At 35.8% G+C, this 15,776-nt stretch overlaps 1 protein-coding gene across 1 annotated transcript in view; it reads left to right on the top strand.

Annotated features, from left to right (window-relative positions):
- The window catches only part of LOC113500513 (protein GDAP2 homolog), a 74,796-nt gene that overhangs the window by 21,766 nt on the left and 37,254 nt on the right, over positions 1–15,776 (top strand). The window contains exons 2-6 of the mRNA XM_026881342.1: positions 10,660–10,834; positions 11,333–11,475; positions 11,946–12,078; positions 12,361–12,470; positions 13,019–13,252. Of these exons, the coding sequence (XP_026737143.1) occupies positions 10,677–10,834; positions 11,333–11,475; positions 11,946–12,078; positions 12,361–12,470; positions 13,019–13,252 (778 nt within the window). The 5' untranslated portion in view covers positions 10,660–10,676. The remainder of the gene's footprint in view (positions 1–10,659; positions 10,835–11,332; positions 11,476–11,945; positions 12,079–12,360; positions 12,471–13,018; positions 13,253–15,776) is intronic.

Raw genomic sequence — 15,776 nt, 5'->3', positions numbered from 1 at the left:
ACGTCATCCGCGTTTTTATGTCGGTGTATAGCAATGCGTTGCAATCCTTCATATTTAAACAAGAGTACCTACTGACATACAAACGCCCAACAAAAGAACACATTACCTTGGATAATGATAATCCAATTTCCTTAACAAAGAGTTGCAATAAACATGTTATCCTTAATAACGCAGTAAACAGAACAAAGGGGAATATAAATTATCTTAAAAGCCAATGAACGAAGATAATGGGCTTAGTGTAAAAAGCCAAGTGAACTCTGATGTAAACGTTTAGACAATTATATTATGTAACTTGTGAATATTCGTAGCTCAAATTGTATTTTGTACTTAATTTTTTGTAGTCAGAAATAATTTCGAGGGCTTTAGTTTTTACATGCCGTTTTTTGGTATAAATGATTTAGTATTTTGCTGTGATTTTTTTTCAAGATTTAATTTTCATAGAGTTCTTTTTTAATCACCTAATCGGTTCTGGTAACTATCAACAAAGTTCTGTCTTAATTTAGATATATAAATTTGTAAACGCATGCTACTTCACCAATGGTGAAAACCACTTTCCAAAGCATCCATCATCAGAATACGCTATATGTACGGAACTTTCAACGTCGGGCGTCCGTCGCTCCCACCTAAGTTCATTGTATGCACATCTTCATACATTGGTATCACTAATTTATCACTATAAAACCCTCTAGAAACAGTCCACTAGACTTTACAAAAAAAACAAAAGCTACCGTATATTATTTGAACTATGACATTCTTTTATAACATACAAATAAACATTAACTATCTTATGCTATCAACAGTACAGACAACCACACACGACCACTTCACACCGTCTTAAAAAATAGACCTACGTACATCGGAATAAGGATGCAATATTTTATAAATTGTTGTCAAACTTGTGCAGTTTACTGTACAAGTTCTTGGCCTTTATATTTTTTTTCTTGACATCAGTCGTCCATTAACTGCTCCATGTTCCGTTTGGGTACGCAGCGAGACGTTTTTGTTACATAGAAATAAATTGTGGCCTTGGGAAGAGTCTATTGTATTATTTATATTTATCTTGTGATATTATTTGGTATAACAAAAAACAATGAAGGGTAAATCTAATCTGTTCTGCATGTAAATAAGCTAACGTAAAAAACAGAGGATTGAGTTTTTAAATAAAATTTGTTGTAGAATTTGTAAAATCGAATAGGTTTTCTTTCTTTTATCGCTTAACAAAATATGGTGATACAGAAAGTTGAATCAAGCGTGTCGTCACTTATTAGTACACTTTTTGGCGACACGTGACGTCATTGGCCCCTTCTTCTGTAGATCACTATCTTTGATGTATAGATTCCTTGTTTTTTATTGATTGTTGATAAAATATGTATTCGCATACAATATTCGTTAAAAACTCGAGAGCCTAATTAAATATTTTACTCAAAGGACTTATTATGTCCATAACACGTCCCATCAAGTTTGGAATAGCAACCAAAAGAGGTGTTACGACCAAATCTAACACTTGCATTTATTAAAGGGAGATAGAGCACACATCGTAGCGCGTTGTCCCGCTTTCACAACTCCAAGAGTTAAGACCGACTATTAGAACAGCTCTCTTTCTTTATCATTATTTAAACACATTTCCTTCGTCACACAGGCTCTCTCTCGCTTCCTTATAAATATTTATTTATGCTATTTTCTCTATTTATTTTACAATCACAACTCTTTGTTACAAATCTTATTTGAAGTGCGTGTGTTTAATATTTGTGGCTTAAATCTCAGCAAACACTACTGTGAGCTAAATTAATACAATGTAAATATACGTCTCAAAAAGTTTACATAGATTTTCGTCATTTAAGATAAACATACACGTCAGTTACTAAAATTTAAGGAAAATGTATCTTATTCCTACATCATAAGGTGGAGGAGTCAGTCTCTTATGGTGGTCTATTCTAAACGTTCGTTTCATTAACGCTTTCCTTACTTGATAATTTAAATCCAGCAAATCCAGAGGTTTTTCAAGCATTCAGTTCACTATAAAACAGGAAAATGTCTTCATACTTCGAGATTTAATACTACTTTGACATCCTTTCATAATAACAAATTAAACATTCTGATAATCAGATCTCACTGACGTAATCACAAACTCGATGAAAAATAAAAACTTCGAGTAATTACTCAATCAAGAGTTCAGTCACAAAAATACAAAACTTGCAAATGTTTATCGACACCGAACAATTTTGTTTTTATTTTAACCAATGTCCAAATTGGTTTAATTTAAAATTAAACCGCGAAAAAATCCGTAAAAGTAGTTTCATTTCAATGTCTAACATTCGCGTAAACCTAAGAAACCACCAATGTCCATAGTTCAAAGTACATTAGGAATATGTGACCAGTAGACCAATAAACCCTGTCTAGACTGACGAGACCTTTAACCTCAAACTTGCTTCGTTGGCTCAACAACTCCAAATATATCTTGGCCTACGACAAGAGTAAACCATTTGTGTATATCTTTTGCCAATTTCTGGTACTGTGTTGCTCTTTGCCCTTTCATAATATTAGCTCGGAGCTACTTTTTGAGTAGACACAATTTTCCAAAAATGGAGTAGAATAATTTCTGCGCTAATTGGTATATGCATTTATGTATTTATATATGTATTTTTACCATAACTTCAGCATTGTAACGGAGTATTATCGGGCAATAAAATCGGGCATGACACTGGCCAATTAAAAAAAGGAATTTGGCCACCTTACATACATTTTCCAAATTTCCCATATTCCATTGTTATCCAATTTTTATATCTTAAATTATTCGTTTCTATCGATCATTTTTAATCAGTTCTATGTGTCTTCGTCCAGATATTCCCTTCTTCCTCATTTCTTACCCAAAGAGTAGTTTTTCTACTATCTAATACACATAATCAATTGTAAGCAACAGACCACAATACTCAACCTACACTTTTACCATCATGTAACACCACTCACCTGCAATTTAATATTGGTCAGGTCCATTAATCAGTGATTAAAATCGACAGCTGGTAATCTGTTTCCCTTAATTAAAGGCTTCGCGCACAATCAGGGCTTTCATAAAGGATTGTAAATTTCGATTTTGTTTACATGTGGCTGTAGTTAACACCTGATTAACTAAAGGCTACAAAGGAAATTACTGTGTTTTTATGTAATTAAAATACTATTATGTCGTTCTATTTAATCAAATCGAAATTCATCTGAATGAATTTGATACCATTGCAATCGACCCTGAAATATCCTATCAGGTCCGCGAAAGCTACGGTTGGTATCTACCCAAAATACACCAAAATAAAAGTATGACTGAAAAGTAGCCTCGAAAAAGAAGTTATTTATTGATAACAGTAAACAAAGAGAAAGGGTTTCAAACATGTAAATCCATCATTCAGTTTAGGAAAGCAACACTGCAAGAATCCCTTCCCAGTGTCACGATAACACCCATTTATAACAAAACCTTATTTACGAAACAAAACATAACAGATCTGAACAATTTTCAAAACAATGTCACATAACAAACAAAGATGAAACAAGTCCATCAATCTTAAATTAAAACAATCGAGTGCGCATGCGTGATGAATTAAGATTATCCTCTCAATCCCATTGTTATTCTTACGACAAGACCCCCGTACCACGAAATCTCGCTGAAAGATTTTCGCGGTTGTGGACATGCGACGACTTCATACCTTTTACAGAGACAATTCTTACTTTAACAGTCTCATAGTATAGGGTAAGATTTTACAATGTTTACATTTCTGCACACTTTGTATTGTTCTGCATTTGACATTATTGTTGTGAGATCATAATGCTTAAGACGTGTTGTTTATATTTGCTTAAGTCGCGGCCTTAATGAAGGAAAGGATTTTCAGCCTATTAGCGCTGTCTCATGATGAATGTGAATGTTTTTAAACTAATCATTTATGAACGGAAATGAACAATGTTCTGTGTAAAGATAAAAAAGATTTAGCCTCACTTACACACACATTTGATAGGATTAGAGGAGTATGTTGGGAAAGTTCTATAGCGAAAGGGCTTATAATGAATCATGTTTTTTTGGGCTAAGTTGACTTATAGAATATCAAAATTAAACTATCATTTACCTATTTAAAAGGAAGGCTTCAACGAACCACTTTTTGGACCCTAAAAAAATAACAATTAGACAGCATTCGTCTGGCCTGCTCCGCATATAGGTATGTCATCTAACTACCCTGTATATACTTTATCTGTGTAATTTTTGTATCTAAGTTGACATTAATTTTAATTGTAAATATAACCATTTTCTTTTTAATAACGTTCAAGGGTACGTTTGTTTCCGAGTCCACAAATTACCAAAGCTCTCATTAATTTTCATAGGGATAGTATTATGTAAGTTGTCAACAGCTTTCACGGACTAATGAGGATATAGTACGAGGTAACATTAAGCGACGTTGAAGTGGTTGAAGCTGAATGCGCATTTTCGGTGTTCATTTTAAAATACATAAATAAATAGATATGAAAAATTAATATATGTAGACTGATATATATGCCATAAATATAAAGGTTGACAAATTCTTTATTCAAACAGTTTTTTTTTCATGTCTTTTTGTGTTCCAGGTCATGGTCACATGCTCTTTTGTTTTTATTCGTATGATCATGACCTATAACAATAATATAACAAAATTGTTCAATTCTTGCTATTGTTCTGCAAAATACGTAATAAGCCTGCGGGTCTGGTATTCATTCAATATCTATTCACATGTATAACATTCTCATGTAGAAGTTGGGGACTTTTTTAATTTCGCATAACGAGATTTGAAAGTATTTTAATCGATGTTCGCATATTAGAATTCTTCCTGATATTTTTATTAAATTCGAAACATTGTTTTTAAATTTTTACAACCAATCCGACGGGACCAAAAAAATACTAGCAAATTATTAGAAAACCATGTTTTTCTTTGCTAGAAGAAAGGAGCATTCACCTCAGTAAAGGAAAAGCACTCAGAAGTAGGTCAAAGCATTCTCTTTTTTCCCACAAAACACTAGCCAAACGAAGACCACATCACAGCCAAGGTGTGAAGTAAAACTTTTAAAATCACAAAACGTACAATACAAAAGACAAAAACCAGTCGGAAATCCGAAACTCATTTATCGTTTTCCCGAAGCGGCAACACTGAGAAATCTAAAGTTAAATAGGAAGTCCAAAGTTTAATGTAGTATTGTCAATAGTTTCATCTCACGAATATCAATTGGGGCAAGCTGCAGTGAGCGTGTTTTGTTCTGAAATATTGATGCTGCAGAGGGGTCTAACGCCTCCTTTTGCAGTTAAGAGGAGATTTGTTTTAGTTGTGGGAGCGGGAGAGCATGTGGAGAAGTAGAGCGCTGTCTCCCTTGCACAACTGCAATAGCCTTACTTTAAGACATGGTAAATAATCGTTTGAGATTTGTTTAAAATTTTAAATATTCAATGTAATACTATTGCTTACCGAAACACAAAGTTATAGAAGCTCAATGAAGCTTCATATTAAGGTGTCGACCCGAAGAGTAAGGACTGAACCCGAAAATGGAACGAAACACTATTTGCCCGTCTGTCATCAGGATGAATCTCATGAATCGAGGTTAAACAATGCTTGTTAGGGTCCTCAATCTGTTGTTTACCTAATTTTTTTAGTCCGTCCTATAATATATTTGGCAAATAAACGATTAGTTTTTCTTTAGTCTATTTGTATGGAACCGGCTCACGTTTTTCCTTTTCAATTTATTTCAGGGATCTGCTTTATGAAGACCGCATTGAAAAACCATTTTCCCATTCTAGACAGACTTCAAATTCAGCATAGAACTAAATGCGCAATTCCTTCTTCCCTTCAATTCTATAATTTTAGTTTTAATCCATTGTTTATCATATTATTAAGTGGAGGTACAGTGATAATTAACATTGGATAATTGGAGTCGGGTCTATGAAAGTCGGGCAACGCAAACCGCGGACTGTTATTGACCAACTAATGGTCATTACAGAAAATCCAATTTATATACTCGTATCATAGAAATGGGAGCCGGGATCCGAAACCGATATGAAATGTTATACTCTGTGCGTTTGCGTTTGCGGTTACCGCGCTAATGAGACAGGCTAATGATAAAAATAAAGATTGTTTTTGTAACGAAATCTAGGATAGATTTAAGTACTGGTAGCCTCCTAGTTTTCGATTTATTTCACTTTCTATAATTGTATGCCTTTGTTTTGAATAAATAAATAATAATAAAAAGACAAGTTATACATTAAAATAATTAACACTAAATGAAACTAACAAATCCAATCATCTCTGTATTTGTTGCTATAGCAGCAATACAAGCACGTCATTGGTGAAAATTTAAACTATCTTGAGATTACGGTTCTTGAGATAAAGCCAGGTGATAGACGGGCAGACAGCGGTGCCCAATTAGTAGAGTTTCAGAGCATTCCGTTCGGAACCCCAAAAAGGTTTTAAAAGTATTAACCACTTTTACGAGGGGAATCTTCCGAAGGGCACTCTAGGGGGATTTATAAGTTTGGGAATGATGCCATTTTTGTGAGCACATGGTAAAGGTTTGCTTTCTTATACAGCATACTTATGTATTTTTTATGGAAAAATAAGGAATAGAAAATGAATATTATTTCGATAAGCAATACGTAAATAATTTCTATCTAATCTTTCTAATTCATATATTTTCATATTTTGCCATGCGAAATAAAGAAGCAAAATAAATATGTTTAAAGATGCACTTTATTATAATCAAGACAATTACTTCGGAGTTAGTTATTTAAATTATAATAGAAGACTCTTGAAGTCTAAAATATTTTATGGTGCTATTAAAATGCTAAGAAAGCCATTAAAAATTGAACACGTGCTCATCTTGTGAGAGGCATGCATATTGCGCATAATACTTGTAATGCAATCTTAGAAGCATGCAAAATCTTAAATGAAAAGACAAGAGCTTTAAAAAAGAATTAATAAATAGATATTGGTTTGCTAAACTACTTTTCAAGTACCTAAGTTTTTTTTTCAAGAAACCTTTTTACTCCAACCGTACTTGACCTTGCACTCATAAATCCTTATCGATCGAATAAATCAAACTCGATACAGATGACAGTCATTATGTAACGCAGAGACAATTACAAGGGGCTGTCAAAATCGCTGGCACATCGAACAGCCCTCTGACCCAGTTCCGCGGGTCATCGACCGCGTGACGTCACGCGCCCCCCACCCTCGCACGTCACCCGCGGGGGTGTGTTCCCGTCTATTCGAGGTCACACGCCACTCGCGAGCCGCGCCGGACGGACGTCTCGCGTTAATTGAGTTTTTAATAGCGAGTGTTTTTTGTGATTTGATTCTGTGATCGATTTGTGATGACGATTATCGGTGAGATTTTTATTTATCATTTTTGTTTAAGTTAGTAATTTAAATGATTTATAGATTTGAAAATATTTAATTTTTGACTCAAAAATATGCTAAAAACCTAGTACTTTTAATGCGTATGTCACACGCAAGAACGGGTAATATTTAATCCTAAAATGCCTCTTGCATGTTATGTAACACATTTTTTCTATAACTGTGACCTTCAGGCACGTATTACGCGTACGTACGCTACATAAACCCTTATGTTTGATTTCTTTGCATGCGTCCCTTGACAAAATGTTTTTGGTTACAAATCGTGATGTTTCGTGACGTTAAATGGCTAACCGATTGCGTTTCGCGTTTACTCGTAAAAATGTCTTGGGTATTCTCGGTTATGACAAAGATAAAGGAAGGGTACAATAAAAGGGTTAATATTCCGTATTAGTATGGAAATTACGTCGTTTAGACTATAAATCAAACATTTACTACTCGATATAAATAGATTTCATGCTACATTTTTCTTTTACAATTTATTGCTGACGTATTTTCTTGTCCAAGCTCAACCACGATATTAAATGAACTGTAAATAAAATTAAAACTAAAACATTCCGTTGTTCTTTCGTTTCAACTCTCAACCCATCAATCAAAATTGCGATAAAACCACTAACAAAATTATTTCAGTCGCTGCATTTATGGACCACAAAAACAAAACTAATCTGAAAATCTTTATTATCCCGTCTGAAACAGACGTTAGTCTAGAACTAGCCAGACATTTGGCTAGACTTGGAGTCTCCAGCTTTCAGCTAATGTACCGAACGGGATCAACAACACCATTCTTTTATTTCTCTGCAAAACTTAGAAACTGTCGTTAACGATTATAAAATGTTTTTTGGAACCATTAATGGTGTACAATATGAACAATCTACATAACAAACTTATACTTCGTACAATATATACTTCTTGCATAGTTTATTGAAGAGAATTATCAGAAAAATGTTTAGTACCTTTGTAGTTACTACAAAAGTTCTATATAACTATCTTGTCATTGACTTGGGCATCGACACACATTAAGCTCAGGACAACATTCAGACTTTAATTTTTACAGTTCCCTACCGAAAGGGTAAAAAAACTGAATTATATAACTGAAGGACCGCTGTCTATCCATCTGTCCGTTTATCCTTCCGTCAGTAATTATTTATCACGTCATTTTTGAGATTAGTTATTATTGCCGCGAGTACATATCGCACTTGACCAGTTTTTGTTATAAACATGTACCTCTTATATTAAGCACTATTAACATTTGGGGCATGTGTCAAACGATCATTAACTTCGCGCCTTTTGAACAAAGAATTCGAATTTCAAACATGCCCCACACCAAGAAAATCGTGTTTACCAACCATAACACTGGCTAATTACACATTCCGATATATTTTCCTTTTATTTTCCTGCAAAGAGGTCAAAGTACAATTGAACTACATATTTACATGCCTCAGTAATGCCCGTTAATCTTAAGTAGGTATTGCAGTTTCTTTAACAGTATCATGAATTATTCAATAGACCTTGTAGGTTATGAATTCCTAGTACCACTATTTGTGTTCCATTGATTCTTGTTTCCACATATTTCATGTTAATTTCGTCGCTAAGTAAATGTTCTTTTGTTTTGTCTTTCTGTTACTAAATTGCTGATTGTTTATTTTGTTTTTAAACTATTCCATATTTCAAATCTTACAGTTGTCGATTTCTTGTAGTTTAAAAATTGATCTCCAACAAAATACACATCACTTTTGAGCCATAAGATTTCCTCCCCAACATCAATGAATCTGCCATCTTTTTCTTCATTGTCGTGCGAGTGAGACAGTGCACTTCGTGACGTCACAGGACTTGCGTGTCCTACTTACTGGCCGAACTAAATTACATTCCAATTTCATTGTCTCGAGTGCCGCAGGTAATACTCGTAAATTCGTCCTTTTTAATAGGGGCTGTAACTTGTTACTGTATTACATATTTTATGCTGTGTTCGATTCTGTGCTCCTAGTATCGGCTTGGTTCAGGAATGTAGGTCGATTTCTCCATGACTGGGACTGTTGAACTGTAAAATTGAGTTTGATGAGGGTTGTTAATGATTAAGCCAGTGTTTGATGTCATCCGGAAATGTTCGGCCCTTTTCAAGTGTCCCTTCAGACCTTAATTTAAGATCAATATGCTTCTGTACATTATAAATGATCCAAATGAAACCGACGGCCATTCTAGGTTGTGCTTTTTTATTATTAATTTATGGTACACGAATATATCTCACATTCCAAAATAGACACAATTTATTTTAAACGAGTATTTACTGGACAGTGCCTTTCCAATGGAAGTTGTTTTCATATTTCGTGTACCTGCCACTTAGGCCTATGTTTAGAACTTTAAAAGGGAAAATGTATAAAAAAAAACAAATATTTAAAACAATAAATTATTCTCTCAAGCTCTGTAAACAAATAAACCACTGAAAATAGGACGTTTTTCATCAATTCTATCGCTAGTGAACATGCCACAAGCCTAACTACGTAACTAATATCGCTACAACCAAAAATAATTAAGTCCCAAATTACACGAACAATGTATTCTGTTGCTATTATAGTTACATAACTGTACGTAGATTTGTCATCGATTCAATTAACCTGTATCTGTAAATAGTTTGGCCCACGTCACCTAATTATGTTCGTATTTGTGTTTATCTATCGGTTTTCACTTGTTTATATTCCGGTTTTCAGGGTAAATAAGTGGAGTATTATGTTACATCATAATACTTCTGTTATCTTCTGCTCCGTTTTTTGTTTTTCTTTTTGACGGTTGTAAGCTTAGTACCTATAAAGAGCCACGATCCTGAACTGTGGCAAAGATTTTTCTCTCTTTTGTCAATGAACGGAGAAAAAATAAAAACGCGGTTTTGATCAGTGTGTGTGGTACATTGATATCCATTTTCTATTTCATTGTAAAGATTTCCTATTATTATTATTACCAGCCATTAGCGTCGCAATGCAGGGCAAACGTCTTTCTTTTCTCATTCCAGTTATCTCGGTATATCTCTTCTCACAGACTCTCTTCCTAACATTTAATTACAATTGTGATTGTTTTTATGAAACAGACTGACCGAATTAAAGAATCATTGTATCACGGGGAGTTTCACAAACAATCAATTCATATGCAAAAAGACACCCAGACTCGAGACAAGCATTCGTGGATCACACAAAGCCTTGTTCATCGTGTTTAACCACTCGTCTATCCGTGTAGTCTAATATGTTTATTGTTGTCGTTGCAGAGCCCGTGGTGTGCGTGATGCGCGCGCCGGCCGGTGGCGCGGGCGTGTCGTGCGCGGGAGTGCCGCGCTGGTCGCACAGCGCGCCCGCGCACCACGCCGTCTACGACCACACGCCGCCACATGCGCATCCCGTCTTCCTGCATGACGACCACATTAACAGTCGGTTTGCTATATGGTAAGATCATTTTGCTATTATTTTTTACTATTTTCTGCTCGGCGAAGAACTTCCCACTCATCTCCTTACCTACAACTTAGCCCCCCGTCAGAACTGTAAAAATTACAATGAATTTAATAATTTAGATACAAATATACAGAGTTATATTAATCCTTGGGGTTAGTTTGGTTAGGGAAAAACGAGATAAATTTAAACTTTGAAAAAAATCAGGCACCCTAATTTGTATAGGTATCATTCTAAAAACAATGAGCCCAGCATTTACTAATCTTAAAATTATTCCAAATTCCGACATCCTGGATATATAATATATTAAATCGATGTCAAGGATACAAAAACCATTAATGAGTCGACTGCAGCTAACACATAAATAAAATTGAATTCCAAATTAAGACCTGACTTTTTCCATCCCGAATATCAACAAATCCACCACTAGGAACTACTACACCACTGCTCTACATTAATAGCACAATTAATTAATCCTTCATCTCCCCATTTCAGGCAAGGTGACATATCGTCGTTGGAGGTGGACGTGATCACGAACACGACGGACGAGACGCTGACGGAGTGCAACGCGGTGAACGAGCGCATCCTCCAGGCGGCCGGGCCCGAGCTCAAGGAGGAGATCATCACTAGAGGATATGGTCAGAAGGGATTTGTAAATTGAATCTTAATGTGATATGTGTAAAGCTGGTTTTGACGTGACAAGGGTTTAGGGGAATGTCGCAAAATGTCGCAAACTATCCTTACAATTAGTAGTAAGGATAGTTTTGATGATGGATAAAATAAGAACTTACACGTAAGTGTTTGAACAGAAAACCCAGCTGGAATGTAGCATTTATAAAGGCTTGTCTGGAAGTTTACAAAAATATATTTCAAAAATCATTTAAATGTGAATGTTGTCTTTTATATAAACAACAGTCATGACTACTAATTGGCCAAATCACCCAAACATTTCAATAATTATACCGTTCCACATAACAGGTTCCTTCTGCAAAAAAGTTCAATTTAATATTCTGACGAGAAATCCGATTCTAAAATTCAGTCAATTTTGCAAACGAGACATTCTTCGTGCGACGGATTCTCAAACAAAAGTATGTTTCCCCTTCCTCAGAGTGCCGCACGGGTGAAGTAGTGCTGACCCCTGGGTTCGGGCTGCGATGCCGCCACATTATCCACACAGTCAGCCCGAAGTACGTCGCCAAGTACCACACCGCGGCCGACACCTCGCTCCACAACTGCTACAGGTATGGAGACAAACTTCAAATAATGGACTGAAAGCTGTATAAGGAAAATCCAAGTCATTCGCTCAAAACTCCTTAATTCAGAAGTGACTCCCATATTCTGTTCATTTTAACTGTTGTAATATTTATTTATGCCTCTATCTTTTTTTAAATTCCTTTATATCCCTAATCTTAAGTTTCTTAAAGAGCAATTTTTCTAAACAATATTCTTTTTTGCCTATATTTTCCTTAGCCCATGTGGATTTCTTGAGACCTGTCCTAATGATATCTTGTTGTTTATTTCAGGAACGTGCTCTGCAAGGCGAGTGAGATTGGCGCGCGTTCCCTGGCGCTGTGCGTCATCAGCGCGCCGCACAAGCAGTTCCCACCAGACCTGGCCGCGCATGTAGCATTACGTGAGTACATATTGTCTACGGTTTGTTCTGAAATCCATAGTGAGACAATAAAAATTGCGATCTTAATAATCCCTTCAAAAAAAGATAAAGGAAATGACTAAAATATTTTGATTTTTTTTTATTATATTTGACATACGTTTCCTTCAATAAAAATTATAGCAATTTCAAGTGACAAAATTAGCTCGTCAAAAAATTTCAGGCGCAATAAATTTCTTGCTTGATACCTATTAAATAAGGTTAATTTTAGTAAGGTACCCATTAAACCAAATATTCACAACTATCTGATAACGTTGCTCCTATTCGAGAACAGCTCACACGCATGAGTAAAGTATATTTTTATAGTTACTATAAAAATATACTTTACTCATGCGTATTCATCAGGATTGCCCGACTAGTTTCAGACTCAACAATCCAGTTGGGTCCGAAACTAGTCGATCCTTTACCATAAGCTGATGCGACATGGTCAAACCGAGTCGAAGCTCGCAAACTGCTTACAATAAAGCACTAATCGGCGTTAAGAAAATAACCTAGTAAATAATTCCCTGTAGGCACGATCCGGCGCCACCTGGAGCAGCAGCGGCTGCCGGCGCTGGTGGTGCTGTCGTCGTCGTGCGGGCCGGACGTGGCGCTGCTGAGCGCGCTGGCGCCGCTGTACTTCCCGCGCAGCGCGCGCGAGGCCGACGCGGCGCGCTGGCGCCTGCCCGCCGACCTGCCGGGCCTCGCACCCAGCGACCGCCGGATACGCATCATACACAACCCGCACTCCCATAACTCTGATACCGGTACGATATTTATTACCAACTATAGACTTAAACTTGCCAGATTTTTTAGCACCCCGCAAAATTGGAAAGAAACGTAGTTTGACGACCTCCGTGGTCGAGTGGCGTACGCACCGGTTTCAAGGTGTCGCTAACTCTGAGGTCCCGGGTTCGATCCCCGGTCGGGTCAATGTAAAAATCACATTTCTACATTGTCTCGGGTCTGGGTGTTTGTGGTACCTTCGTTGTATCTGAATTCCATAACACAAGTGCTATAGCAACTTACTTTGGGTTCAGAACAATGTATGTGATGTTGTCCGCATTTATTTATTATTTATTAGTGTATTTTTGGTGCGCTCAATTCATAGAGGACACATAGATGTTTGATTCGGGAAACTAGTTCCTTCAAGGAATGTACAAATGTCGTGTTTATAGTAAAAAGGGCGCAGCGCATCGTAAACAAGTTTGGCCCGCTGCTAGCCGCTGATAGTACCTTAAATGTAAGGTAAAATCCCTTAATAAAGAAGGGATTTTACACCTCCTCGGGGGAGGAAGTGGGTGCTGTCAGACTCCTACTGACTAAAGCTAAACCACCTTGTAACGTCTCCCGTGTTTTGGCCGGTGCGTAACAATTCATCAGACGCCAGGTAAAAAAAGCCTGCTCATAATACAGATTTCTCGTAGTTCAATCAGAAAACATTCAGTCTTTAAATTAAACATTAAAAATTACGCATTGAACTGATATTGTGACATACAGCCCCAGTAGATAAGTATTGATAATGAATACCGGTTATTAAACTTTAATTACCTACATACAAAACATAAACAAAGACACTGATTGCTTGATAAGTGGCTCAGCTCACACTAGGAATAAAGAACAATAAGAAAAGTAATCACGATAGTTATGAAACCTTAATCGACCTCCGTTTTTCCCAACTGCAAGAAGAAAAATGATAAAAATTTGAAATTGTCGTATCTAGTTTATAATTTTACTAAGAGGGACACCGGCTATACATTTTTTTTAATGAACATTAAAACAAACAGATTTTTATGAGCTAGCCATGTGTTTAATATTTCGAATCGGACACATTTACCTACTGCTTATTGAGTTTCAGTGAACTCTTCTGACAATTTAAATATACGAGAAATCTGCTATTTTAAACGACATCTTTGGGGATCAAATCAAATCAAATCAAATCAAATCATTTATTTCGCTTTAAATATGGGTACAGACAGATGTTAGTATTTAAGCCAAATTTAGTTCTACACATTATGCCTTACGCAGCATGCGAAAGTATGAACACCAGACATGGTGTTATTTAAATATAGATAAAAAAAATAGATAAAATTAATGAAAGTTAAGTAAATTATATTACAATGAGGTAATTCAGTCTTAGCGTAATAATATACTTAGGTGCAATATCACGCAATTAATAATCATAAATGCTGTAGGTACTAAAATCTGTGGTCGAAAAACTCTTTAAGGTCATAATAAACATTGTTTAATAAATAGTGCTTTATTTTACGTTTCATTTGCAGTAATGGTAGTTCCCGTATATCTTTCGGAATCTTATTAAATACCTTAATGCACGTTATGAGACAGTTTTTGTGGAATAATGCAGTTCTACATGACGGCATCAAGGGGATACCCTTCATTTGTCAGAATAACAGCTGGCATCGCTTTAACGAGTTATCAAGACAATCACTTGCCTTAAACACTAACGGACCATCTTTCACCTTCTAAAAATATCTGATGAGATTTGAAGCTGAAAAACAAAGGAAAGTGAACATTCTAGTACATATTACACCAAATTTCATCAACGATAATAACATCGCAATCATGAATCAACTGTGATTCATAGAAGAACTGACACTGTATTCAGAATCTGATAACAATCAACTAAATATGTCATAAAATTTCGTCCTACGCATAAAAATCATTTCATTTCCCATAATTATATGTATAACAAAAAAACAAGACAGTAGACAGCTCTAAGGATACGCATTGTCGTAAATGTTCACACGAATTACAACTTTAATGAATGAGAAAAAGGGTTAAGTTTGAGTAAATAAAAGTAAAAGGATGTTACACCTTGTGTGAGCGATCGTAACGCGGGCTTATCTTAGATAACACTGGTCATATAAATAGGTTATCGGCGTATTGACGCATTCAGTGCTATTGATCTTCGATTGCAAGCTGTTCGTACATATTTTTTTAATAACTATTGTGTAGTGATTGTGAAAATGGAGGTTGAACAAGTGACGACTTTGGAGTTGAAAGCGCGTCCTACCAGCAGGGGTGTGTATCACTTTAATTAATAAAACCTTTTTCTAAAAAATAAAAATAAATTAGTCATTTAACAAGGATGTCATAAAGGATCGCCGGGCTGACGCGTTTAGTATCTAGGCCGTACATTAACTGATCCTTGATAAAATGATTTAGCCGTTAAGAGTTCAGCAAACATTTTAACTCTTGCCGATGAAACCGCTGGATCGGTGTTTCAAATTTCAAGAGGAGTTATACGCTTTAGGCTTTTAAGATTTTCAA

Source organism: Trichoplusia ni, chromosome 14 (genome assembly GCF_003590095.1).
Source record: "Trichoplusia ni isolate ovarian cell line Hi5 chromosome 14, tn1, whole genome shotgun sequence".
In the NCBI taxonomy this organism is placed as follows: Eukaryota; Metazoa; Arthropoda; class Insecta; order Lepidoptera; family Noctuidae; genus Trichoplusia; species Trichoplusia ni.
This window is presented reverse-complemented; position numbering and strand designations above follow the sequence as displayed.